The 25,490-nt window shown below is 40.6% G+C and overlaps 1 protein-coding gene across 2 annotated transcripts in view; it reads right to left on the bottom strand.

Annotated features, from left to right (window-relative positions):
• LOC106782975 (uncharacterized) overlaps positions 1-20,814 on the bottom strand; it is a 32,010-nt gene extending 11,196 nt beyond the window's left edge. The window contains exons 1-2 of one of the 2 annotated variants that reach the window (XM_070262083.1): positions 20,322-20,814; positions 11,652-11,828 (exon numbers count right to left, since the gene is read on the bottom strand). In XM_070262083.1, coding sequence (XP_070118184.1) covers positions 11,652-11,828; positions 20,322-20,768 — 624 coding nt within the window. In that variant the 5' untranslated portion in view covers positions 20,769-20,814. The remainder of the gene's footprint in view (positions 1-11,651; positions 11,829-20,321) is intronic. The other variant, XM_023636880.2, reaches the window with a different exon arrangement.
• Between the last annotated feature and the right edge of the window lie 4,676 nt (positions 20,815-25,490).

Here is a 25,490-nt window from a genome sequence, read left to right as displayed (position 1 = left end):
ATTTTCTCAGTTCTCCCAAGGGTGATACACAGCTGGTACCATTTTGGATGCATACAAGAGAAGTTAATTCATTTCAAACATAGAGGTGGAAGGCCCTGATTCTCTCAGAGAAAACATTTGAGAAAGGTTGGATAGAGGATATCAAAGATGAACAAGGCTCCCTGCACACAGCTCTCAGTTAAAGAGGTAACATAACTGTTTCCCCAATTGACTGAGAATAAATTTTTAAAAAGTTGATAGAGCAGGTGTTGCAAATTTAAATGCCAACCCAGGTCAACCTAAACGAGTATTAGTCACTGTCTGGGAGTAGCTCTAGCTTAAGCAAGGGGATAAAAAGGAAATGGATGACCAAGCTCATGTTGGGAAGAAAGTAGGGGTAGTGGGGTCTGTTGATAACTGGGGAGCTGATACTCTAAGGAGCAGCTGCTCCTCTGTTTGAGCTGACTGTTGTCATATGGCAAAAGGCCTGGTGTTGTAATATTTTCCAGTTATTTTGAAGATGTCCTAACTGTATACCCAACAGAGAGCATACAGTTAAGGAAGTAACCAAACTGTTTTCCCAATTTGACTGAGAGCAGAAAGGAACAAGTAAACATTGATTGAGGTCCCTTGTGAAACTGAGTTTTTACCCCACTGGTGCAACATCAGTCACTCCCACCTAGCATGACTGAATATTGCCATTGTGGTCAGCCATGGAGTATCTAAGACAAAACCAAAAGCCAGTGCCTGGGTCCTACCTTTGAAGTTTCTAATATACATGATATGATCTTTGGTAAGAAGCAGGCATTGGTATTTCTTAAAATAATCTAAATTGAAGTATATATATAGAAAATTCACATATATATGGAAAATTCACAAATCATATATGTACAGCATCTTGAATTGTCCCAAAGTGAACATACCACCATAATCACAATTCAGGTTAAAACACAAACAAACATAATCAGCATTCTAGAAGAGCCACTTGGGGCATTAGCAGCTTTTAGAAGCGCCCTTGGTGACTGTCAGCTGCAGCCGGGATTGAGAACTATTGCTTTAGGGACTGGAACATGTAGTATCTTTCCATCCCCACTGCTTAGAATAGTACCTAGAAAATAGTAAGTGCTCAAAAAAGGTTCAGGGAGTGAATGAGTGGATGGTTATAAATACACGTAAAGTAATAGTACCAGTGGTTGGGTAATAATCAATGACTCCCATATTCCTTGAAAATAACCTAATTATTTTAATCCTTGTTTAAAATGTTAAAATTGTTAATAATCGTGTTCCTGTTAAAATTGAACAGATTGCCTTTCTTGTTCAAATTATACCAATTACTGTGTCTCTTCCTATTTTTTTTTTTTATCATCTGTCGGTGTATGTTTAACCCACCAGTTAGCAATCTGTGATAACTTTTTCCACCTAAGTAATTAATAAACTGAGGAGTTTCCCTCTCTGAATTATTGTAGGCTATTTTTGAAAAAAGTGATCTTTTAGTGGTAGTGCCAGATCGAATCTGGGATGCGAGGAACACAATCCTTCATAAACAGATAAATCAGTGAGTGGAATTTCTATGACTCACACCATCTCATGTGCTACTCCAGTGCTTCTCAGACTCTAAGGAGCACATTTACCCAAAGGGTTTATTAAAGCACAGATTGCTAGGCCTTACCCTCCACAGTATCTGATTCTGGGGTGCTGAGGTGGGCCCTGAGAATTGGCATCTCAACTAGTTCCGGTAGTGCTAATGCTGCTTGTCTAGGCAGCAGACTTTGGTAACCACTGAACTAGCCCAGAGTTTCTCAACCTCAGCACTGTTGACCCTGGGGCCTGGATAATCCTTTATTAGGGATGGGGTCAGTGATGTTCTGTGCATCACAGGATGCGTAGTAGAAATCCCTGGCCTCTACCCACTAGATGCCAACAACACACTCTCCTCCAAGTGTGATGCCCAAAAACGTCTCCAGGCATTGCCAAATGTCCCCGGGGTACAATCATCCCTGGTCAAGAACCACTTCTCTATAGCATTTTCTTCTACTGTTTGACTTTCGGAATTAATTGCTAATATGTATTTCCACCCAGGGCTGCAGAGATGAAGTTTTAATAAGAAAACTAATATGTATTTATTAAATCTTTAATAGGTATCATGCACTGACCAAGCCTTTTGCATATGTTATCCAACCTAAACTTTGAAGTAGACACTAGTACTGGTGATATTTTACAGTGGAAGGAACTGAGACACATTGCAGTAAGGTAAACCATATGAAGTAGTCACTATGCATTAAGAACTGATCAGACATTATGTTTAAAGGCCTATGGGGAAGGCATTATTATCCTTATTTTAAGGTGAGTAAACTGAAGCTTTGATAAGTTGAGGAAATTATCTGGGCTGCACATCCAGCAAAGGGTGGAGCCAGTCTGGTTCTAGAACCTTCTCTCCACCCTTGGATACTTTTTTTGTTCTGCCTTATTCACTTTAGGGAGAAAATGGATGAGGACAAGCTGAATATAATCATTAACAAGGATTTGGTTTTGTTTTAGATTTCAATCACCCATGTTATCCCTGAGTCTCTTTAAACTTGAGAAAAGAGAGTGTCAGTTAAAACACTAGTCTGCAGAAAAATATTCATTTGTTGGAAAGAATTATTGCAGTCCAATTTCTAGAGAGACTCCCTTTTTTTTTTAAGACAAATCAACATTCATACAATATTATTAACGAAAGTCCAAAGTTTATTCACATTTACTCAAATTTCCCCTATTTCCTTTCTATCTTGTGATCCCATCCAGGACACCACAGTACATTTAGTCTTCATGTCTCCTTAGGTCGTCCAGACTGCGACAGTTTCTTAGGCTTTCCTTGTTTTTGATGACCTTGACTGTTCTGAGGGGCGCTGATCAGGTATTTTGTAGAATGTCCCTCAATTGAGATTTCTCTGATATTGTTCTCATGATTAGTCTGTGGCTGTGAGCATTTGGGAAAATGACCACAGAGATAAAGTCTTGTTCTCATCACATCATATCAAGGGTGTCACCATGACTTATCACTGTTGATGTTGACCTTGACCGCCTTGCTGCAGTCGCGTTTATCAGGTTTCTCCCCTGTAGAGTTACTGTCTCCTCTTCTCTTTCCACAGTGTCCTCTCTAGAAGGAAGTCACTGTATGCAGCCCACACCTAAGGAGTGGGAGTTAATTCCTCCTCCTTGAGGGTGGAGAATCTAAGGACACGATCTGGAATCACTCTAGATATTTATCAGCATACTTTTGGTACAATTCCGTGAACATAATAAAGGCTTATTAAATGTTTTTGAGTGAAAGAATAAGGAAACATCATTACGGCTTGCATCTTCCTCCACTTGCTCATTTCTCCTGAACCAACAGTACATAGGAGACTTTTTTCTCTGAATCCTGGATGCCTTGTGAGGGGCAGAAACCAGACTAAGTTGTCTTTGTGGGGTACAGTCTGACAAATTGAAAATATGGGGTCTGTCAGCATTTTTTAATTTGTATGTTTTTTGGCATCTCAACCCAAATTTGACCATTACTCAACTTTCTGGCTTTGAAATTGTACTATAGTTATATAAGATATTGCCATAGGGGAAACTGGGTGAAGGCTACATGGCGGGAAAGCAGGGTTGCAATCAAGCGAAAAAATGTCTAAAAAGACTCCTTACGGGGGTGATAACGAAAAAAAGTTGAGAAACACTGTTGCTGCATGCTATTTGGTATGTACTAAGAGAGCCTCTCTGCGAGTCTGGGTAGAAGACTGCTGAAACAAAGGTTTCCAAGGAATGTCAGAGGTCTGGTCCTGTTTGCCCACTTGGGAAGCCAGGAAACTGAGACCAAGAAAGATATGATTTGTCCTGAGCCATTCGGTGAACTTGAGGCAGGCTCAGTACAAGAACTGGGAGCTTCTGAGACCAAGACTAGTTCTCCTTCCAGTTTACCCTCAGCTTCAAAGAAGCACTTATCGAATGGCTGTTATGCACCTGCTTTCTTGATCACACTCTCATTTAGTCTCTACGACATTCATTAGAAGTACAGAGGCACTAGCCCAAGATGGCAGAAAGAAGCAACAGATTCCTTCACAGCTCAGAGCACGTGGCCAACTTCCGATGGACTTCAAGCCCCACGACTTACCAAAAATTTGTTAAATGTTTAAGTGGGTTTTGAACACAAAGTCAGTCCTGAAGAGTTTGAGGGATGCACTGACTTGCTTCCAGAGGCATTTTTATAGAAGTGCTCATAAAGGAGCAATCTTCTTTAAACTCTGAAATTACACAGACCGGAATTTTAACAAGCAGTTACCCTTGATGGAAACCTATCACACTGATGTGATTACCAGTGATCTTTAGAAGTTCTAAGTATGCATTTACAGGATCTGCTTACTAGAATGAGGATAATCATTGAGAATAACTAATTACATTTTTTATTTGTCATATTAGAACTGCTGTGCTAATATACTCAGTGAGTGACCGAGAAAGTAAATATCCTTTTTTTTTTTTTTTTTGCCAATGTACAAATCATGCAATAAAGCAAACAGACATATAAAGGCAGAGGGAGAATAACAGAATTCAGCAAATATAGAGAATTTTAACTGAGTGGTACATTATGACTAATATGCAGCATGTTCAATTAAATTAAATAGAAGTGCAGGAAGCCCTGGACATGCCTTAATAATATAAGAATGACACAAAGGCAATTATTTGGGCTTATGTGTGGATCCAAGGTTGGCAATCTACAGTCTGCAGGTCAAATCTGGCAGCTGCCTATTTTTGTCAACAAAAAATTTTTTTTACTGGAATACAGTCCTGTCCAGCCCATTTATGTCCATATCGCCTGTGGCTGTTTCAGCACTACAACTCTCTTTCGGAAGGAGATAGTAGCTTCTATTGCTTGAGAAAGAGAATTTAACCAGACCCTTTGTGATCTGAGGATTTAAAAAGGAAAAGCTGCTCAATTCCTGAGTGTGGATCACTGAGAAAAAAAGAGGGGTGGGGTCCAACTTGAAGGAGCTGGGTGTTAGAACCCGTTAGGCTCCAGGGGATGGCGGGCCCCCTGGTTGGTGATACTGACTGGGGACTGCCAGAATTGAGCACCAAGAACTGCAACCCTGGGTGTGCTCAGAGCAGCTGAGTGCTGAAGGAGTGGGCGTGCCCTCCCTGAAGGAGCCCCTGCAGGGGTGGTCTGTCAGTCTCGCTCTCTGTGGCAGCTGAGAATGCCCTTCCATCTGCCTGGCTCTGCACACATCGTGGGCTGTGGCAACTTCCTGGGCCAACAAGAAACGGGAAGACATGCTGCTCACACCCCAGTTCTCCCTCTGCTTTGGGTTGTATCAGTTTAGCACATCACTTTCTGTTGCAGCGATAAAGCTAGAAACAGAGTCTGTTTCCTGTAAAATGAGTGAAGCTCAGAGAGCTCAGCCTTGTGGTCAAGCACATGCGATCGTGAAGGCCACCTCTCCTCCTCCTGAGGCCCAGCGGGGAGGAAAAGGAAGCTCCCTAGTAAAAGAGGAGAGTTAAGGCTCTTGCAGTTCCAGACAGAGAATGGTGCAGCTGGGAAAAGAGGGGAAAGGGCTGAGCTGCTCCGACAGCTTGGATGCTTCTCTCTGAGGTGTTTTCCAATACCAACCAACTGTCCAACACCAAGTGGTGCCCAATAATTCAATTCAATTCTGATATACCCAGAGTTCACACAGACCCTACAGCTCAAGGGCTCGGTCCCACAAGACCGCTCCCACTCCAGACATCAGCCACAAATGGGGTGCCTACCCACACTGTTCTGACCAACCACAGTTTTGGGAGTTCCCATGACCCGCTTCAAGTTCAATATTCACTAGAATGATTCACAGAACTCTGGAAAACACTTTATGTTTACCGGTGTTAAATTAATTAAACAAGGAGGCCATTTGACTGAGGTGGCTCTAATGCCATGGTGACCTACCTGAGAAAACCAAAATCTAAACCTGTAAATGCCTCAAGGCTATGAAACCAAACACTAAAAGCAACCATAACAAACAGCCAGCTAGGCTTTAAGCTATAGCCAGTCAATGGTTGCCTTACTTAAGTTCCATCTTTTTCCTGTAAAAGCCTGTTGGGAGAGCCGTCTTAACCACTTCCGGGTTGGTGTAGCCTGATTTGAATCGATTTTTGCCCAAGTAAACTCTTAAAATTTTTAATATGCCTCAGTTTATCTTTTAACAGTTCTGGCCTCAGAAGAGGGAACCAAAGAAGACCCCCAACAGCCCCCAGGAGTGATGAGCAGCCGGGCAAGGGTACCTGCTGAGTCCCCTGAGCTCACTGCCTTCTCCCTGCCCCCGGGGGTGCTGGGCATGTCCCTCTTGGATCCTGGAGCCTGGGATTTCGAGTTCTGAGCTTTCAGAGTGAGCACTTTTTCAGGACTGGGTCCAGAAACTAGCCAGAGTTGGACTGGGTCCAACTTAAAAACTGGAAAAGCCTGCAGAGAGCATCCAGGGACAATTGGCAGAAGCTGGCAAAGGGCAAGAATTCTTACCAAAGTCATCTCTCTCAGATCTCTATCTGTGGTGCCTGTGGAGAGTGGAAGGTAAAATTTCATGTTGTCCGTTCCTTTCCAAATTCAGATTGGCAGGAAAAAACACTGGTTACTGATCCTTCCTCTCCCAGGGATAGCTATTGCCTTCTTGTTGGTCTCATTTTGTGTCCTAAGAATTTGGCTTGGCAACCAACAGGTTGCGGCCCCCAAAATATGGCTGGACAGAAATGTGGGCTGTACCCCATTTGCAGCTAGGATCCTACAAACTGTTGCCAGCTCTCAGGGAAACTGTCTAAATCTGTCTTTCTTTTGGCTGTCTGTGGGAGTCGCTCTGGATCTTGGGAGGGCAGTATCTTTTGGGTCTTTTATGGGGAACCCTCCTATGTCCGTGGGGTTGTTTAATACAGCCAGGAATGTTTACTGTTTCTCCTGGCTGAAACCTCACAAAATATTTGAAAAAATTTTAAGTAGCGCTATGATCAGTAGGGGCGGAAACTTCCCCCTTCTTCCCTTCTAGCTTCTTTGGCTGGTCTAATAACTAAACTGACATAAGGCAGATTAACAGATTACACAAATTTCATACATAAGGGAGCCCCATAAAAATTGGAGACTCTCCAGCAGTCAGGTAATGGAGGCTTATATACCATACTGAGCTAAGGAGAAGGGTGGCTAAGGGTGTGGGGCTTCAAAGGGGAGGAAGACAATTCATAGGAAGAAGACAAGAACAAATGTTTGGTAAACAAATATTTGCCACGCCATGCAGATAAGTCTTTCTGATATAAAAAGTTATCTCCAGTAATAATCTTTCTTCCTGGTACAGGCCCACTTCCTGGTATAGGCCTCCTATCTAAATTCTTCAAGGCAGTTAAGGGGGAGGTTAAAAGCTCTTCCTGAGTCTGCTGGGCCCTGATTGTCTTCAGCTCAGAATAACCCATATGCCAAAGTGGCACATTCTGGGGTGGCATATTCTGCCCCCCCTCAGTCAGAAGTTGGCCAAATTGGAGGCTGATGTTCAGAGCCTGATAGGAACATTTTCTTAGGCCTTCTCCCCTAAGCTAAAATGAAACTACTTACCCTGAGGGAATGAAAAACATTCTGAAGCTGCTGTGGAAGGATTTACTAAAACCTTTCAAAGGAACACAGCTCTAAATCTAGACTATAGGGATCTTTTGATTTCCTTTTTAGTTGAAGATCTTTTCCCTGACATAAAGAAGCAAATTGAGGATACTGTAGTTGGATGGTTGGGTCAGAGTCTTGATACGATATCATTCAGTTTACAAACCAATTCTTTGAGGAATTAAAAACAACTGTCCTTGAGCCGGCCCTCTGGCCTGGTGGTGAAGTTCAGCATGCTCCTCTTCAGCGGCCCAGGTTCAGTTCCCAGGCGCAAACCTACATGACTCGGGGGCAGCCATTCTGTGGTGGTGACCCACATGAAAAATAGAGGAAGATTGGCACAGATGTTAGCTCAGGGTGAATCTTCCTCAGCAAAACAAAAAAACAACAAAAAACAAAAAAACCACACTGTACTTGTCTTACAAATTGAGTCTTTACAAGAACAGAAATGCAGCTCTAGAAACAATTCACAGCCCACCTATCCTTTTTAACAATCCCAAAACCTCCCCATTCATCTCAAAAGGCTTGCAAAAGGCTTTTGAAAGACTTGAATTTAGGAAACAAAAGCCCTTCTTGGAGAAACTTACATCCTTTCTCTGTGCAGCTGAGATATAAATATTCTATCTGGTCTTCTCTAGAAATCCAGAGACATCTCTTGAAATGCAAATTCAGGGAGGTAATTCTCAGGAAAAAAAGCTATTTGGAAATTAGTTGAATGGAAAATCATAAATCTTTTCCACAAATATTAGTAAAAACTTTAGCCATCTGAGCAGGTAAGCTTAACTTATTCTGTCTGCCAGAAACACAATTTAGATCCAATTGTTCTTTTGCAAATTAATGAGTTTTGCATTATTGTGTCTGTCTCACGGGTAAAATTTTTAAAGGAATGCTATAAGGTCTCTGAATCTGTCTGTATGTTTATGTACATCTATGTATGTATGTTATAGATGTGTGATATTTTTCTACCTCTGGATGGTGTTGCCAAAATTAATTTGTAAAGAGCTCTATTTAATTGGCTTAAAGACAAAGAGCATTTATATAAATCAAGTATACTCAGAAATATAGAAGCTAATCCAAGTGTTTTTCAAATTCACATGATCTAGGATAATTTTCAGTAAATAAAATCTAGCTTAAGTTTGTTTGTTTAATTAAAAGAGGCATGTCTCTGGAGGTATCAGCACTAAATATAATTCTTGTATTCTCCCTAGGTTTACTAAAAGTCAAATAAGTTTATGATATCTCTGTTACAGAATTTGTCAGCCAAACGATAGCTTAAGGTGATGGTTAGCAGTTTGATGTCTCATTAAATTTTTATGAGTAATATAAACATAATTGTTAAGAATAAGCAAATTAAATAGATGTAAGTAAGATAAGAACTTATAAATGAACTTTTCAACAATAATTGTGCTTTATGGTATGTCTTCTTAAAAACAGTTTCCAAAATCTTTTTGGTAACTTGAAACCTTAAAGTTATACTGAAAGGTTAAATGATGGAAATTCAGTGAATATCTAGATCCTCTCCAAATAAGATAAAATACTGAAAGCTTAATTACTGAACATAGATTTGTCCACTCTTGGCTTCCTTTTACAGGGGAACTAAAGATATTTCAGTTATTAGTAAAAATGTTTTGTGCCACCTTGAAAAATTTACTATGAGGAAGCATATACTTCTAGAAATTGTGAAATGTATTTATAAATTGCCAATACACAGAATGCTAGTGTGACAGTCCACAATTGTTTACTTCTTTGTTTTTAAGTAGGAATAAAGGATCCTAAGGTTAAGAATTCTAAAAAACATATATAAATAAAACTACTAAGAAATAATAAGAGTGAAGGAAAATGAATGTGTTTGAAAAGTAGGTAAGGAAAGTAGAATGACATTGTTCCAGAATGAGAAAGGGAAAAAAACATAGGACAAAACCTCAATGGCTACACAAAAAAAAAAGGTGTAGAAGGTTGTGGAAAAGGAATCTTGGAAAGGGAATTTTATGTGTGGTTAAGCTGACTAAAACTGGAATGGACTTATTCAAGTTTTTAAATAACGAGGGTTTTTTTCCCTCCCCAAAGCCCCAGTACATAGTGGTATATCCTAGTTGTAGGTCATTCTAGTTCCTCCATGTGGGATGCTGCCTCAGCATGGCTGGATGAGGTGGTGCATAGGTCCACGCACAGGATCCGAACTGGTGAACTCCAGGCCGCTGAGGCAGAGTGCACAAACTTAACCACTCGGCCATGGGGCCAGCCCCCTAAAGGATGAGTTTTAATATGAAAAGTACACTTATGCAAAATTAGAATCTGGTTCTCTCTCCTAAGAACAAAGTTTTCTTGGACTATTGGTCTGCTCTTGATAAGAGATGGTGAAAGGTGTTTTTTTTATCTTTTGGTAAAAATTACTTTTTGGGTAATCTATCCGGAAAGCAAAGATTTCATGTCTTACCAAAATAATTTACTGTGCATCATGTTAACTTTATCAAGTCTTTGATTACTTGAGAAAACCCAGTCTTCTCACTATTAAAAGAACTAAATTTTGCTCACAGCTATGTCACCTTTTGTATTTGCCTTTAAAACCTTCTATTGTCACTTTAGTGACAAAAGATAAAGTATTATTTCATAATGATCTGAGATCCTATTTAGTCAAATGTTCAAACCTTTTGACAGCTTAATAACTTCCCCAAATCAAATTCTAAATGATATCTTTTTGGCCTCAAAGTAACTTTGAGATATCTCAGAGGGCCCCTGGAAAAATCTCAAAGGGGATTTGTCTCTCACCTTGTAAAAGAGAGATGTTAAACTAGTAGGTGTATTTGGTATGTTTAGTTACATGGGAAGCATTCTCAAATAAGAAGTGATGATAAACCTTCTTAGGTTATATGTGAATGGATATATGTCACTAATATAGGTATTCCAGACATTGTTTAAAGTTTCCAGAAATTTGTCAGTACTCTCATTGTCCAATTGTTATCCTAAATTATTGTATGCCACAGAAATAATTACATTTTTGATAAGGAACTCTCATCAGATCTTTAACCATGGCCATTTTTTAAAAGTCTTTTTGTTATGTACAGATAGTTATTGTTTTACTCTGTTGCTTTTGCAAAGGTGCTTCATCTTCAGAGAGATTCGTAGAAAGGACTCTGACAAATATTCTAGAATATAGGTTTCTGGTAACTTTAAGATCATAAAACAGAAGTGGGTAAGAACTTCCAGAACTAATGGAAAAACTGGCTCTAAGCAGAATAAGAATTAATAAGATGGGATTGAATGAACTGATGAGGATGATTATACTTTTTTTACAAAATATTCTTTGAAATGTTGCTGGTTCCTTAATGTTTTATTTTTCTAGAGACCAAGGAAGTCTAGTTACTGAGGTACTTTTTTGTTTGAGGTGACTGAGACTTCCAAACAATTGTCATGAAGACTTTAAGACAAGTGTAGAAGCTAGACTGACAGTACCCATACCCTTTGGACTATATAAACTCCTATGATTCCTAAACACTTGTGAAGTTGGGAAAGGGAGACTTACAGATAAGGCAGGTGGGCCCAAGTAGTTCATTTTTACAATGAAAAGTTGACTATCTTTTCATCCTGGTTGTGAATGGCTGATGAGCATGCCATCTCTTAGTTTGGACCACTCTGGTTACTGCCTAGTGTGTGTAAGATGACTGAACAGTTCCTAGAAGAGAGGGTAATGGATTCTATGACCCATTTTATTTGAGATGGTTGATGATTTGCCTGAAGATTGAGCATTCTGGGTTGATGCCAAGTCATGTTCATTGCGTGATTAGCACAGACTGATTAGAGAAGTCCCAGTCCCTAACACTCCCCATGCAGATGACTCAGCCTGTGGAGTTGCCATTGTGCAGCTAGGTGGGAAGATCACCTGGGCAAGATATCCTGGAAACCACCTGGTTGAGTGCTTTTTGTAAACAGGAGCCCAGAGGCAGAACAGACTTGTCTGCGGACCATAAATGAGCTAATAATCAACCTTCCAGCTGAGAATGGAGTGAATGGGGAAAAAACAGAATCTGAAAGATGCTCTATGGCTTACCTGTCTCTGGTCCAGTCTCGTGATGGTGGCGTTAGCTCCATAAGCATTGCAGGATTCCACTACATAATCTGGACTGAGCCCCAGAACAGAGCAGGTCTCCCCATGGGAGCCATCAGCCACCACAATGATTTTGGGCCAGTCTGGCACTACCACCTTTCTCATGGAGTCATCTGTAAACTAAGAAACAAAGTTGGGCTGATGAACAGAGTATGCATTGATGTGAATAATGACACTGATGTTTTCTGTTGATGCACTGAGGCAGTGATAAGCAAGCAAACTTGCTAGTCTGTTTTTGCTACTGTTATTAACAATAATGTCATTATTCACAATAGCTTTTTTTTTTTGCAGGGAAAGATTTTCCTCAAGCTAACATCCATTGCCAATCTTCCTCTTTTTTTTCCTCTTCAAAGCCCCAAGACATGGTTGTATATCTTAATAGTAAGTCCTTATAGTTCTTCTATGTGAGCTGCTGCTAGAGCATGGCAACTGGAAGACGGATTGGGTGGTTCTGCGACTGGGAAATGAACCCAGACAGCCAAAGCAGTGAGAGTGCCAAACTTTAACCACTAAGCCATCAGGGCTGGCTCTCACAAGAATTTTATTAACTCTTATAATTGTAGCTACAATTTAGGAACTATTTATTATCCTAGGTATTGTGCTAAGAGGTTTATGTGTGTGCTTGCATTCAACCTCAACAATTCTTATGAGGTAGGTATTATTATTAGCCCCATTTTCTGGAGAGAAAAATGAGGATTGAGGAAATGAAGTAACTTGACCAATATCAAAAAGCTAGTTAAGTATCAGAGTCATAACTGAAACATAGGTCTCCTACTTCAAAGCCCATGCTTTTTGCCACTCCTTTGGTAGGTGCTGGAGATGCAGAAAGAAACAAAACACAGTGTTAGCCCTCAGATCTAGAAGATTAGATGATTCATGTGCAGAAATAATTGTCAAAATATAATGTAATAATTTCCCCATTTTTAAATTGGACTGTCTTTTTGTTGTTGAGTTGTAAAGAGTTCTTTATATTCTAGATACAAATCCCTTATCAGACACGTGATTTGCAAATATTTTATCCCACTCTGTTGGTTGTCTTTTCCTTTTCTTGATGGTGTTCAACGAAGCACACGTTTTCATTTTGATGAAGTCCGATTTACTAATTTTTTCTTTTGTTGCTTGAACCATTGCCTAATCCAAAGTCACAAAGATTTATGCCTATGTTTTCTTCTAAGAGTTTTACAGTTTTAGCTCTTACATTTAGGTCTTGGATCCATTTTGAGTTATTTTTGGTACACAGTGTGAGGAAAGGTTCCAAACTGATTCTAAAGCATGTAGCTATCAAGTTGTCCCAGCACCATTTATTGAAAAGATTATTTTTTCCCCAGTGAATGATCTTGGCACCCTTGTCAAAAATCAACTACCCATAAATATATGAGTTTATTGCTGGGCTCTCAATTCTATTCCATTGATCTATGTCTATCCCTATGCCAGTATCATACTATCTTGATTACTCTAGCTTTTTGGTAACTTTTGAAGTCAGGATACTTGAGTTCTCCAATTTTGTCCTTCTTTTTCCAGATTATTTTGTCTATTCTAGTTTTGTGCATTTCCTTATGAATTTTAGGATAAGCTTGTCAATTTCTATATATTTTGTCTTTTTTCTTCTGCCAAGAAGCCACTGTGGATTTTGATCCTGATTACATTGATTCTCTAGGTCAATTTGGGGGTTCTTGGAGGGCTCACTCTGTGTCAGACCCTGTGCCAAGCACTTTATTGGCATTATCTCATTCCATCCTCAAAGAACCCTATGATATAGGTTAATTTTACAGATGAGGACAGTGAGGCTTTTAAGGTGTCATAAGTCAAGTTTCTCAAGCAATAGATCCAGAGACAAGATTTTTGTGCAGCAAGCTTATTGGGGAGTGTCCTCAGGATTAACACCTGGAGGGCAGGAGGGAAGCAATGTTGCAGAGGGAGAAGTTGAAATGGGATGCTGTTGCAACATAGGCCTCAGGTGATCCCACTGAAAGAGTTGAAGCTGGGATGGCCCTTCAGGAAGGCCCAGAATTGAGGAAGGGGCCAGATCTTTGTTTCTTGTCATCAATGTAGGCTGCCCTACAAGAGGGCATAAACTTGAGTGAAGCGGCTCCCGTCAGCCGAGGGCAATTTCTCAGGTGGGCCTCATCTATGAGCAACCAGGAGCCAACACTTCCAGCAGCTGGGAGAATGAGTGCCTGCATTGTAGAGCGGGGATCTAGGTGTACCACAGCATCTACTACCAGGCAGTTATCACTTGTCATAGATCATGCAGACAGTAAATGGCAAAGGGTGACATCTGAGCCCAACCAGCCTCACTCCAGACTTCTCACTCTTAACACTCATACTAAAGTCACTCATTTTCAGAAATTCAGTCAACATTGGAATTATCCAAAATATGCCAGCTGAATGTCTGTGTCCCCATCCCACCCTCAGATTCATATGTTGAAATCCTAGCCCCCAAGGTGATGGTATTAGGAAGTGGTGCCTTTGGGAGGTGATTGGGTCATGAGGGGAGAGCCTTCACGAATGGAACTAGTGCCCTTATAAAGAGACCCTAGCCCCCCTCTAGCCCTCCTCTGCCATGTGAGGATACAACGAGAAGTTGCCAGTCTACAAACCAGAAGAGTACTCTCACCAGAACCCAACCATACTGTCACTCTGATCCTAGACTTCCAGCCTCCACTGTGAGCAATACATTTCTGCTGTTTATCAGCCATCCAGTCTATGGTATTTCGTTATTGCTGCTCAAATGGACTAAGACATCTCTGAATTACCTCCTCAGCTACACTTGCTCCCAACATCCGGTTGTGACTTCTAACTTGTCTTAGCTTAAAGTCTTGGGGAGGAAATCTAACCCCGGGGTCTCAAGGATCCCGAGTTTTAGAAACTGTGAAATGGAAACTAAAGCTTCCCCTTCTTAACTCTGCTTAATGAGAAGCGCGCGGACTCTGTCTTGGTGTCTGGGCTCACAGAGGTAGAATCTTTCTGATGACCCTCCACAACTCCTCAACTCAGCTCCCTGCCCAGAGAGAGGTCTGTAAACACTCTCTTCCCCAGCAACTGAGCTGTAAAATGCAAAGGTCTTCTGAGCAGTTTAGTACAGACTTAATCTTTCCTACATTGTCAAGCATACAAGTCTTTTACTCTGGGAGCTTTAAGTTTTTCCTTAGGGCACGGCTGAATCTCAAAATCAATGCAATTTAACTCCTTGCACGTGTTTTGCCAGAAGTCCATAATGAGTTAACGTTTGATATGGCTACAAAGTTGAGAGTTTAAATGGATTGAAATAAAGGATTCTAAACTGGAGCTTATGGGGCTTCTGAAACTGTGTACCAAGTGGTTTGTGTATGAGCATCCACGTGTTTTATGGGAGGAGGGCTCGAGCTTCCCTGATGGGTTTCATAACCCCCACAAAATGTAGGAGTATTGGTTTAAAAAAACTCCAAACTCTCTTTTTTACCTCTTTTGTCACTCATATGTCCACTTGTTGGTTTTTCCTGGTTTTGTTAAAAATTGGTCCTTGGTTGATACTTAGTCCAGGGACTCTGATGTGTCACATGGATGACAAAATGGAAAATCTCAATCTGTCATAACATCATGCATTTGGCAATTGGACCACACGTTGGTGGCCCACCTCTGTTCTTTCCTGCTCATCCGAGAGTTGAATGTTGCGCTGAGAACTTTTGCCTTGTTTAAAAATATCTGCTTATGTTTTAATTCATCCTGCAAATATTCTTATAATGTGTTATATCAGGCTATGTGCAAGGTATAGAGGGTATAAAAAGATAAGTTATCTGTAATCTCAATAGGCTTACAGTCCTTTTTTGGCTTAAATTAAAAGAAGGGTAAATGTGTTTCTTATGCCAGGCTCTTAAAAACATATATTATCTTATTTACCTCTCAACACTTGGAAGTTGCTATTGTCCATTCTCTCAACTGACTTTTCTTTTTAAACAAGAAAATTAAAGCTCAGAGGATTTGAGGAACTTATCGTTGGCCACACAGAAAATAAGTGGTAAAGTATATTTCATAAATACCATGGATGTGCTTGTTCTTGTTTATACAGTGGAGCTCTTCTTCTTCATTCCTCTCTTAAGGAATTCTCTGAATGGTCAAGAAGGCCTTGGGAATTCTTTTAACTAGAAGCATGGGAGAGGGGAACTGTTCCTAATCAGGACAGAAATATCAGAGGAGGATGAGAGAGAGAAGAGAGGGCTGAAGCAAGAGCTCTCTGCTGCCTCCCACCAGCCCATCCCACTTACTTTGGACAGAAAGATCCATTCTGATGAGCGTGGTAAAAATTTCAGAATTGAGAGGTCTAGGAAGAATACTCTAGTTAGATTTCCTTCTTTTTTCTAGGAAGGAAACTGAAGCTGAGAGAAAGGAACTGACTTGCAATGCCACTCAGATAATTTTAATAATCAAAGTATCCTCTCCCCATCCCCTTCTCAGCCTGCCATCATATGTTGACACATGCCCAAGGCATCTTTCTGCCCATGCTGCCTCTTTGGTCCTAGACGTTCAAGCCGAGTAGTCTACGATTGCATGATTATTTGCAGTGTAATAAGTACAATGCTATATTTGTGGGGATAAAATTACTACCTTCTGCACATGTTTCTATGTATTGGATTATACTAGAAGCACCCCAAAGTTGTATAGTTTGGATAGGGAGACCTTGGAACAGGGCTGACCCAAAACTTAGTGCCAGGAAGTAAAGCAACGCTAACTAAACATCTACTTTGTGTCGTGCACTATACTGGACACATCTACACATCTCCTTCCATTTAATCTTCAACAATAATCCTTTGAGCCTGGGACAAGTATATCCAATCTATTTTTTTTTTTGCCGGGAAGGATTCGCCCCAAGCTAAGATCTGTTGTCAATCTTCCTCTTTTTTTTAATTCTCCTCAAACCCCTAGTGTGTGGTTGTATATCCTCATTGTAAGTCCTTCTAGTTCTTCTATGTGAACCGCGATCACAGCATGGCTACTGACAGACGGGTGGTGTGGTTCCATGACTGGGAAACATACCTGGCCTGCCAAGGTGGAGAGCACAGAACTTTAACCACTAGACCACCAGGGCTGGCTCCAAGTATATCCTGTTCTTAAGGGAGAACATCAAGTATCTGAAAAGTTAAAACTTTTGCTTACTCTCACCTGCTCAGTCTCATTGGTGGAGCCCACATATGAACTCAGGTTGACTAATTCCTACTCTTTTCCTCTATATCAGGCTACCTTCCAGTGTTTGTCATGGCAGGTGAGCACACAGGACTTGGGATCTGAGAATCTGGCTGCAGGGGAGCAGCTCCAGGGGCCTGCCCTGCTTGGAGAATCTAGCAGATGCCCAGGGTAGAGTATGTATGTGTGTTGAGGGAGGGGTCATCTTCTCTACAGTTGGTAAAATGTGCTCACAGTGGAATAATGCAAACAAAGAACAAGAATAGTTAGCATCCACTGCATTCTTATGGACATCTGCTAAAGAGCCTATGGACATTGTCTTATTCAATTCTCACAATGACCTGGAGAGGCAGGTACTATTTTAATTCCCATCTTCAGATGAGAAATGAGCCTTGCAGAAGTTAACTTGCCCCAGTTAACTCAGACAAGTTTTCTAGTTAACAAGTAAAGAACCTTAATTCATACCTGGGTCTGTCTGACCTTAGAACCTTAATTACTTTGCAGCATTACATCTGATGTCAAGGGTGATTATTCTCTCTGTACCCAACAATTCAACAACTGCTAAACCACATAAACCTTTTATTTCTAGGCAGTTAAGCCAAGAAAGTTTTATTGCCTAATGACACTGTTCTTTTATTTAGAGAGTTGCCGACCTGAGATAACCTCCCTCTCTAGTTTGTTGGTGGTTATTCATTCATTTGAGACTGCTGTTAATTTTAATTAGTTGTTTGACCTTTGACCACTACAAAGTTCTGATTAAAAAAATATTTTCTTACCATACAAAATTGCCAACAAATCCCAAAAGCTCTAGATCAACCAGACCTTCTTGAATAAATATCCCCAGAACTCATAAAATGTCTGCCTGTGCCCTTGGCATTTGTAAAGAGAAATTTATGACTCCAACACAATCTTTGCCATCACTGGGTTATTGCTAACATACCAATCTTAACTGGACCATCAGCTTTGATTTTTCCACTGGCAAAAGAGCAACTTAAGCTTTTCACATTTTCTGCATTACTGGTACTACATAGATCTCACCCCTTTTAACACACACACACACACACATATACACACAATTTCCCAGCAAAAGAGGCTTTTAACAGGCTAACACAACATAAACCCTTAGTACACTAACATACAGAAAGGCAACAGAAAACTTCCATAGTGGACAAGGAGAAGGGGCTTCAAAGATAGCAGAAAGAGTGCAAATGAAGTGTAAAAGAGGATTTCCTCTCTGAAGTTGAAGAGTTGTTATTTGCTAAGATTGTCCTTCTCTGAAGATGCCTGTGAATCAGGTCAGTTTCTTCTCTGGTAATTTTTGGATTCAGGGAAAGAATCCTTTGAGTTTTTAAGTTTTCTTTCCCTATCTTCTTTACTTAAATCTCTTGACTGAGTTCTTATTCTTTTTGGTGGTATACAGATTGCTGGGCAAAAGTAACTTGATGGAAAATATTTGAAAGAACTGGAAGGAGGGAAGTATAAGTATGATGTTTTGCTTCTGGTCAGAATTTCCCTACAAAATTAGTACATGTGAGGATTGCTTTTGCTCCACTCTTCTGAGGGTGAGTCTGCATAGTCATAACCCACTCCCAATGTTGTATCCTGGATGAAAGCTGGTCTCTGGGTACTGGATCCATGCTACTGGCAAATGAAAAAGTTCTTAAGACTTGGTCTCTTCTTCACATGATTATTTCTCTCTTTCTTTTTTTTCTTCATCCCACCTCCTTTCTTTGAATTGGTGGATGCACTGTAGCTATTAAAAATGTCTGTATTTTTCCTACAAAGTGGGCTGTGACTTAAATCAATGGAAATCTGGGTTACTGAAATATTAGGCTGTCAAGTGAGTCAGTGAGGATAAATGTAGGATGTGTTTGACAAGCACCAAAGTATCAAAATAAGTTGGTCCATTGAAGACCACTTACATATATATAACAATTTTCTTGATTTAAAAGTAACATATGTCCATTTTAGAAAGTATGTAAAATAAGGAAAACAAAGAAGAAAATGAAATTCACCCATAAAACCCTATCACCCAGAACTAACAGCTACTAGCAATTTAATGCATTCCTTTTCAATCATGTGGGTTTGTTAATGGCTGCATGTCTAAAAATCTGGAACAGTGCCTGATACGTTGTAAACTTATTTTATAACGTATAAATAAATACCACAACATATAAATACCACAATAAATATTTGTAGTATGTAGACAAAATGACTGGTGCATTTCATTTGACCAGAGTCTGTTTTGGTTTTGATTACTGTGAAAATTGTGTCATCACAGCTATAAACAACATTAATCTGTTGTAAATTACTCCTGCTTCATACTTGATTTCCTTTGGGTGTTTGACCTTGAAAGCCTCCTTTCCAGACTTAATCTACATAAATATGATAATACATGTTAATAGTGCTAATAGATTAATTAGATAATATAGCCACATGCTAATTTTCATTTTAATCTGTAGTATGCCACCAGAAGGGAGGGGCAGCATGAGGTATTAGAAAGAACACTGGCCCTGGAGTCATCCAGATATGGATTCTAATCCTGGTTCCCCAACTTCCAACCTTTGTAGCCTTAACAAATTAATCTCTTTGAGCCTTAATTTCTTCATCACTAAAATGACATAGCAAAAACCCACATCATATGGTTATGTTGAGATGACCATATGTACAAAGCAGAAAACCACTAGACAAATTTGAGTTATCACACATTAGGACTCAGAAAATTCTTTTAAAAAATCATGGCTTATCATGCCATGTGAGTTTTTGTAAGTGAAAAAGCCGTACTATTATAAAGTTAATCAGTACCCTGGATTTTGTTTTTCAAATGATAATATGTTAAAAAACAACAAAAATTAAAATTGAGAGTGTTCACTCTTCAAAGGGAACTTGAGAAACTGGGGCTGATCTTGGTTGCTCATTCTGGCTAAATCTACACCTTAGAAAATTACTGTCATTTTAATTTTCCTCTCATTGTTCTTTGAGCACTCAGGAAATTTCTCTTCTTTTCTTAGAGCCACCTGCTATTTGATTTTTGAGCAGTCACTTTTAAAAAGATGAATGCCCTTTTCTACCCAGTTCTGGGAAATCAGTTTGCAGCTGTTGATGATAATTTTCATTTTCCAAGCATGTCCTATGAGCAACAGATTGTGCAATGCCCTTCTACTTGCACTGTCTCATGAAATCCTCACAAAAACTTTAATGAAGTGGGAGTATTATTCCACTTTCAAGATGTTCTCAAATATTATCTGTATTTTACAGAAGAAGAAACTGAGTTATCATGTGAATTGCTTGCTCCCTGTCAAAAAGCTGACGTGACAACTCTAGCTTTGCTATTACAAGGCATGGAGAGAAGACAATCTTGTCCATTAGTTGTCACTGGACCCTTGTGTTCAGCTGACATTGGGAGTCGAGAGGCTAAGATGGGACAGTCTATTTTCCCAGACCCCTCCTCACCTTGGTGCCCAGGATAAGACGAAAGCCAGGCCGCTGGCCCTTCCTCTCCAGGAGGCTGAGCAGGTGCTCCTGGAAGACGCCGACCCGGGTGAAGAAGTGGCCATTGCGCCAGCAGCCTTCCATGTTGTCGAAGTCCACTCCCAGCGTCTGGAGGAAGCGGACGCTGCGGGGGTCCAGCGCAATCTGCTGCGTGCGCCCCAGCAGCGGACCCCGCGCGCACGCGTCCAGCACGGTCAGCTTCAGCACCCGGCCCGAGCGGACAGCGACGAGCGCCGCGGTCAGCCCCACCGGCCCCGCGCCCACCACCAGGACGGTCGCGTGCGCTCGCCGCCGCCGCAGCACGTCCACGGCCGCCTTGACCACCACCAGCACCAGTACGGCCAGCAGCGTGCCCAGCACTGCGTCCAGCGCCTCGGCGTCGTCGGACCCCGTGGTGCCCGCGCCCATGGCCCCGACCTCCTTCCCCAGACCTGCCCGGGGTTGTCCCCGGGGATCCTGTGCTGAGCCACTCCCCGGGGCAGGGCCCCACCCCTCCGGTCTGGACACACCGCCCATTTTGTAGCTCTCTCGGAGCCCCTAGGGATGTTAGCGGAGAGAGCCCCAAATACATAAAAAGTTCCAGAAGGGGTTGCTGATAAGTATACCCCTTCAGTGGGCTAAGGGCTCTAGTCACCTTTGAAGTTTGTCTTTTTGATGTCGCTTGATATCTTCTAGAGCCCCTTCGTTGTTCCCCTTACTTTATTTAAAAGTTCGTTTGTCGTGGTTTGTAATTGTATGTTCTTTCGATAACTTTTTATGTAATGCTGGTCTCCATCTGTTTTTGTTACTCACTATATTCCAAGCTCCTAGCACAGCCTGGATTTGTGTAACCCAAATGAATATACAAATGTAGTAATAATGTTATCTGTTACCTGTTACCTGTGAGGCTTCCTCCAAGCCACCTCTCCCCCCAGCCATCCAGTCTTTTTCTTAGCTTAATCGAATAATTAATATTTGTCAAATCAACTATTACCAAAAAAAATTTAACTGTGTTTATTTTTAATCCTAACAATTTTCTGAAGTGAATATTATGAACCACCTTATTATTTTTCTTTTGATGGCTTATTTACAAATTGGGAGAGTATTCAGTGAGGTAAAATGACTTGTTCCAGGTCACAGAGCATGGATGCTGATATTCAGAGCTAGAACTGACTGACTGACTCCAGTTGGTGGCGTTACAGGGCATACTGGTTCTTTCATTTGCACAGTCCTTTTGGACTTTTGCACCATGACGCAAAGTACCTGAAATTATTCCTACGCTCTAATTCAATAATTCCACTTCCAGAAATCTATCTTAACAAGAAATAAAAATCTAAAGTAAAAAATATATATATATCACCGCAAAGATGTTCATTACAGCATTATTTACAGAAGAAAAATTAAAAGCAAAATTTCCTTTTATTTAAAGAAATACTAAACATTTATATATTTAGATATTTAAGCAAACTTCCAACCATAAATGTATTTGAAAAACTACAGTCATGTATGTGCTCAATGAATAAAACATTGGAATATTATGAAACTATGGAAAGCATATTACAAAAAAACTAGGAAAATGGTGGGGCTGGCCCCGTGGCCGAGTGGTTAAGTTCGCGCGCTCCGCTGCAGGCGGCCCAGTGTTTCGTTAGTTCGAATCCTGGGCGCCGACATGGCACTGCTCATCAGACCACATTGAGGCAGCGTCCCACATGCCACAACTAGAAGAACCCACAACGAAGAATACACAACTATGTACCGGGGGGCTTTGGGGAGAAAAAGGAAAAAATAAAAATCTTTAAAAAAAAAAAAAAACTAGGAAAATGGTTATTTTTATAAGTAAATAAAGTAGGGTAGGGGCCGGCCCCGAGGCCGAGTGGTTAAGTTCTCGTGCTTTGCTGCAGCGGCCCAGGGTTTCACTGGTTCAGATCCTGGGCATGGACATGGCACCGCTCATCAGGCCATGCTGAGGCGGCGTCCCACAGGCCACAACCAGAAGGACCCACAGCGAAAATATACAACTATATACTGGGGGGATTTGGGGAGAAAAAAGCAGGAAAAAAAAAGATTGGCAACAGTTGTTAGCTAAGGTGCCAATCTAAAAACAAAAAGCAGGGTATAACATTGGCTAATGATGTAACCTCTGCAACTTTGTGTGGGTGGTGATAGAATTAGACACTGCTGGATACATGTGCTCAATAAATATTAATTGGATAAATGAATGCAAAAAGACTAAGATAAAGGATAATTTCTAAAATGTTTTTTCTACTCTTTCAATTTTTTTTATAGTAGTGTAATATTTGGCTTTATACTGGAACAAAACTTTTTTTTTTTTTAAAGATGCCATGTCTAGAGTGTTTGCTTGCTCATAAATTGGTTTTCAAATCTCAGCTCACAGTTCTGTGGATGCTCTATCATTCCCACTACTAGATGAGGAAGTGAGGGCCCAAAAGTTTACTCTTACCTGAAATCACATAAGGAGTAAGCGTGGAATCTGCCAAGTCCTTTGACCCTACTTGACCTTGAACTGGGCTGATGTATTCCAGGCTCTGGATTGGGAGACAGGAAATAGAATTCCAGTTCCTACGTTGTCCCCAGCTTGCTGGGTGATTTTGGGTGAGGCTCTTCTCTCAGGGTCTCTCTTTCTTAGATTTTGCTCTGCTGATTTGTAAGATCACTTTCTTCTCCATACTCTCTCAATGGAGAGAGGGCTGTATTAGAAGAGTTGATCATGTCTAATGTTGCTTCCTCTGGTCACGCTATCTTTGATCTCCCTGTTTTATTTTCTTCTTTGTCATTTTCATTATGTCATTTTGTTACGCCATTTTGTCATGAAAGTCTTCTGAAATTTTGTCATATAATTTTTGGAAATGATCTTGTTTATTTCCTTGCCTGTTTATTGTATGTTTTGCCTATCTAGATATAAGCTCTGTGAGGTCAAAACCTCGCCTATCCTACTGATATGCCAACTCAAACTAACAAATGAAAAAGATAACTTGTCTTGTGTAGCTTGAAGGGATTGTGGAATAGTTAATAGAACGTACAGAAATAGAAATCAGGACCTTAAGAATGACAAACTCAGCTCTGTGAACACACACACACATTGTCCTTCTCTGCCTCCCTTCCTCCCTGCCCCATCATTTCTCATCTCTGCTTATCTTTGTTTTGCCTTCATTCTGTGCGTTGCATCCATCTGGAAGAGAAGATTTCTGTCAGAATTCCTAAATTCACTTGTCCTAATTTAGTGTCTCCAGCAAAAAAAGAGTTTCATTGCCCCAGTGTCACATGGCAACCACTGGGAAGGATTGTGATTGGTTTTCCTTGGGCGATGTATGCCTCCATGAACCAGTCACCCAAGGAGTAGAACGGTCAGTGATGCTTCCTCGCGTGTTTACAAGTGTTTTTGATAGTGTATATTGAATTTGGTGTTTCTTTGTAGGAATTTATTTAAATCATTGCCCATTTTGTGGGTATCAGTTTAGGTTAAACTAGAGAGTGATAATCTGTAAATCCACTTTATTTCCATATGTAATTAGAGCTACTAATATTTTCTTTTTAGACTTCAATAGATAGTCTCGCTCTTCTCCTGTGGGCCAGGTTGTAATATCCTTGAATGTAATGACCTTAAGTTACTTCGTTTCTGTTCATCCATATTACCTAGAATGGTGCATTATAGTTAGTAAGTATCCTTTGAATTTCTTACGTCAGATTAAATTAGCTCCTTACGTAGCTAAAATTAGTAAACTTCTTCATTTGTTAGATGTGCTTTATTTGGTAAGGATATGAAAGTCCTCCCTAATCTGAGAGGAGGAAAGACTTTATGTCTTTATTTTTGGTTTAAGAAATGCTATTCAGCAATGCTAAGGAAGAGAAAGGAACCATTGAGCCTCGCAATACCCTCCTTCAAATCACTGATTTGAGTCTCAACCACTGATGCTTCCTTTACCTAACTGACTTTTACTTTGGACCTCATTTAATGATATGGATGGAAGCATCTGTGGTGGGTAGAAAAATTGCCCTTAGTCTTGTTCTTCATTCAGACAAAGTGGATCCTACCCTTCACTTTGGGGTTAAAGGGAAGCAAAACCGCTGGAATCAACAGAGACTATCCCCGGGCAAGTAGCTGAAGGTTTAGACTCTCGCTATTACCCTGTGCTGTGTGGTCCAGCACTGTTGGCTTCCAGTGGAAGCTTTTGGAAATGTAGAATCTGGGGCTTCAGACAAGACCTATGGGATCTACAATTTGACAAGGTTCCCAGGTGATTTGTAAGCACAAAAAAAGTTTCTGAAACACTGCTCTAGAGATTAGAATCAGCTTTGGGGTAAAGGTTGTAGGGTCTTGACTGTTGGGCTTTGAATATCACTGACATTTGCAGGTAGTCGGGTGTTTACCCTATGGATGACCCAAATGTGGATGTCCTCCTACCATGAACTTGTGAGAGACATTGCTAATTATCATGGCACTTTTTCCACCAAGCTTCAGGATGCTTCTCCACAATATAGTCCAGGCAGCTCTAGTGAAGACAGAAAAGTTGGCCTAAGAGTTAAGACCTATTTATCAATCTTGCCTGAAGACCAATTGTCATTTGCTAAATAGTACTCAACAAGCGAAATAGACTAACAGCAAGTCTAGGTTAGTGAATCTTGTGGATGTGGCTCTTGGTTGATTTGTTGACTAAGCAATAAAGTCAAGGTCATGAGTTCGACCTGGGCAAACAAGATAATCTCTTAATCCACCCCTTTCAGTCTTTCTCTGTCTCCCATCCATCTGCTCTTTGTCTTGCTAACTTATTTTGATTTCCCCTCACTACCTTTATCTATTCCTTTGAATTAAACTACTTCTTTCCATCTTTCTGGTTGGGGTGCTTGGGAGAAGGATCATCTTATCTAACCCCATCTCCTACGGACCCAAACTCTGACACTGACTTATATGAACCCTGGTTGTCTTTAGTCAACTTTTTTGGAGCAGCATCAGAATAAATGCCTTATCAAGGTCAGCTGTTTGCCCAAATTATTACCCCAGATGAAGGAAATTAGGAGGATGGATTAGAGTTTACTTTTATTGCCTACTTGAGCAGGCTTGATCTTGTCATAGCTCCCCCATAGTTGCTAAGGATGTAGGATCTGAGTCAATTTGTGGGGTCCTGGTCACAA

The sequence above is a fragment of the Equus caballus genome, chromosome 3 (genome assembly GCF_041296265.1).
Source record: "Equus caballus isolate H_3958 breed thoroughbred chromosome 3, TB-T2T, whole genome shotgun sequence".
NCBI lineage: Eukaryota > Metazoa > Chordata > Mammalia > Perissodactyla > Equidae > Equus > Equus caballus.
Note: the sequence above shows the minus strand (reverse complement) of the source record. Positions and strands in the feature narration are given on the sequence as shown.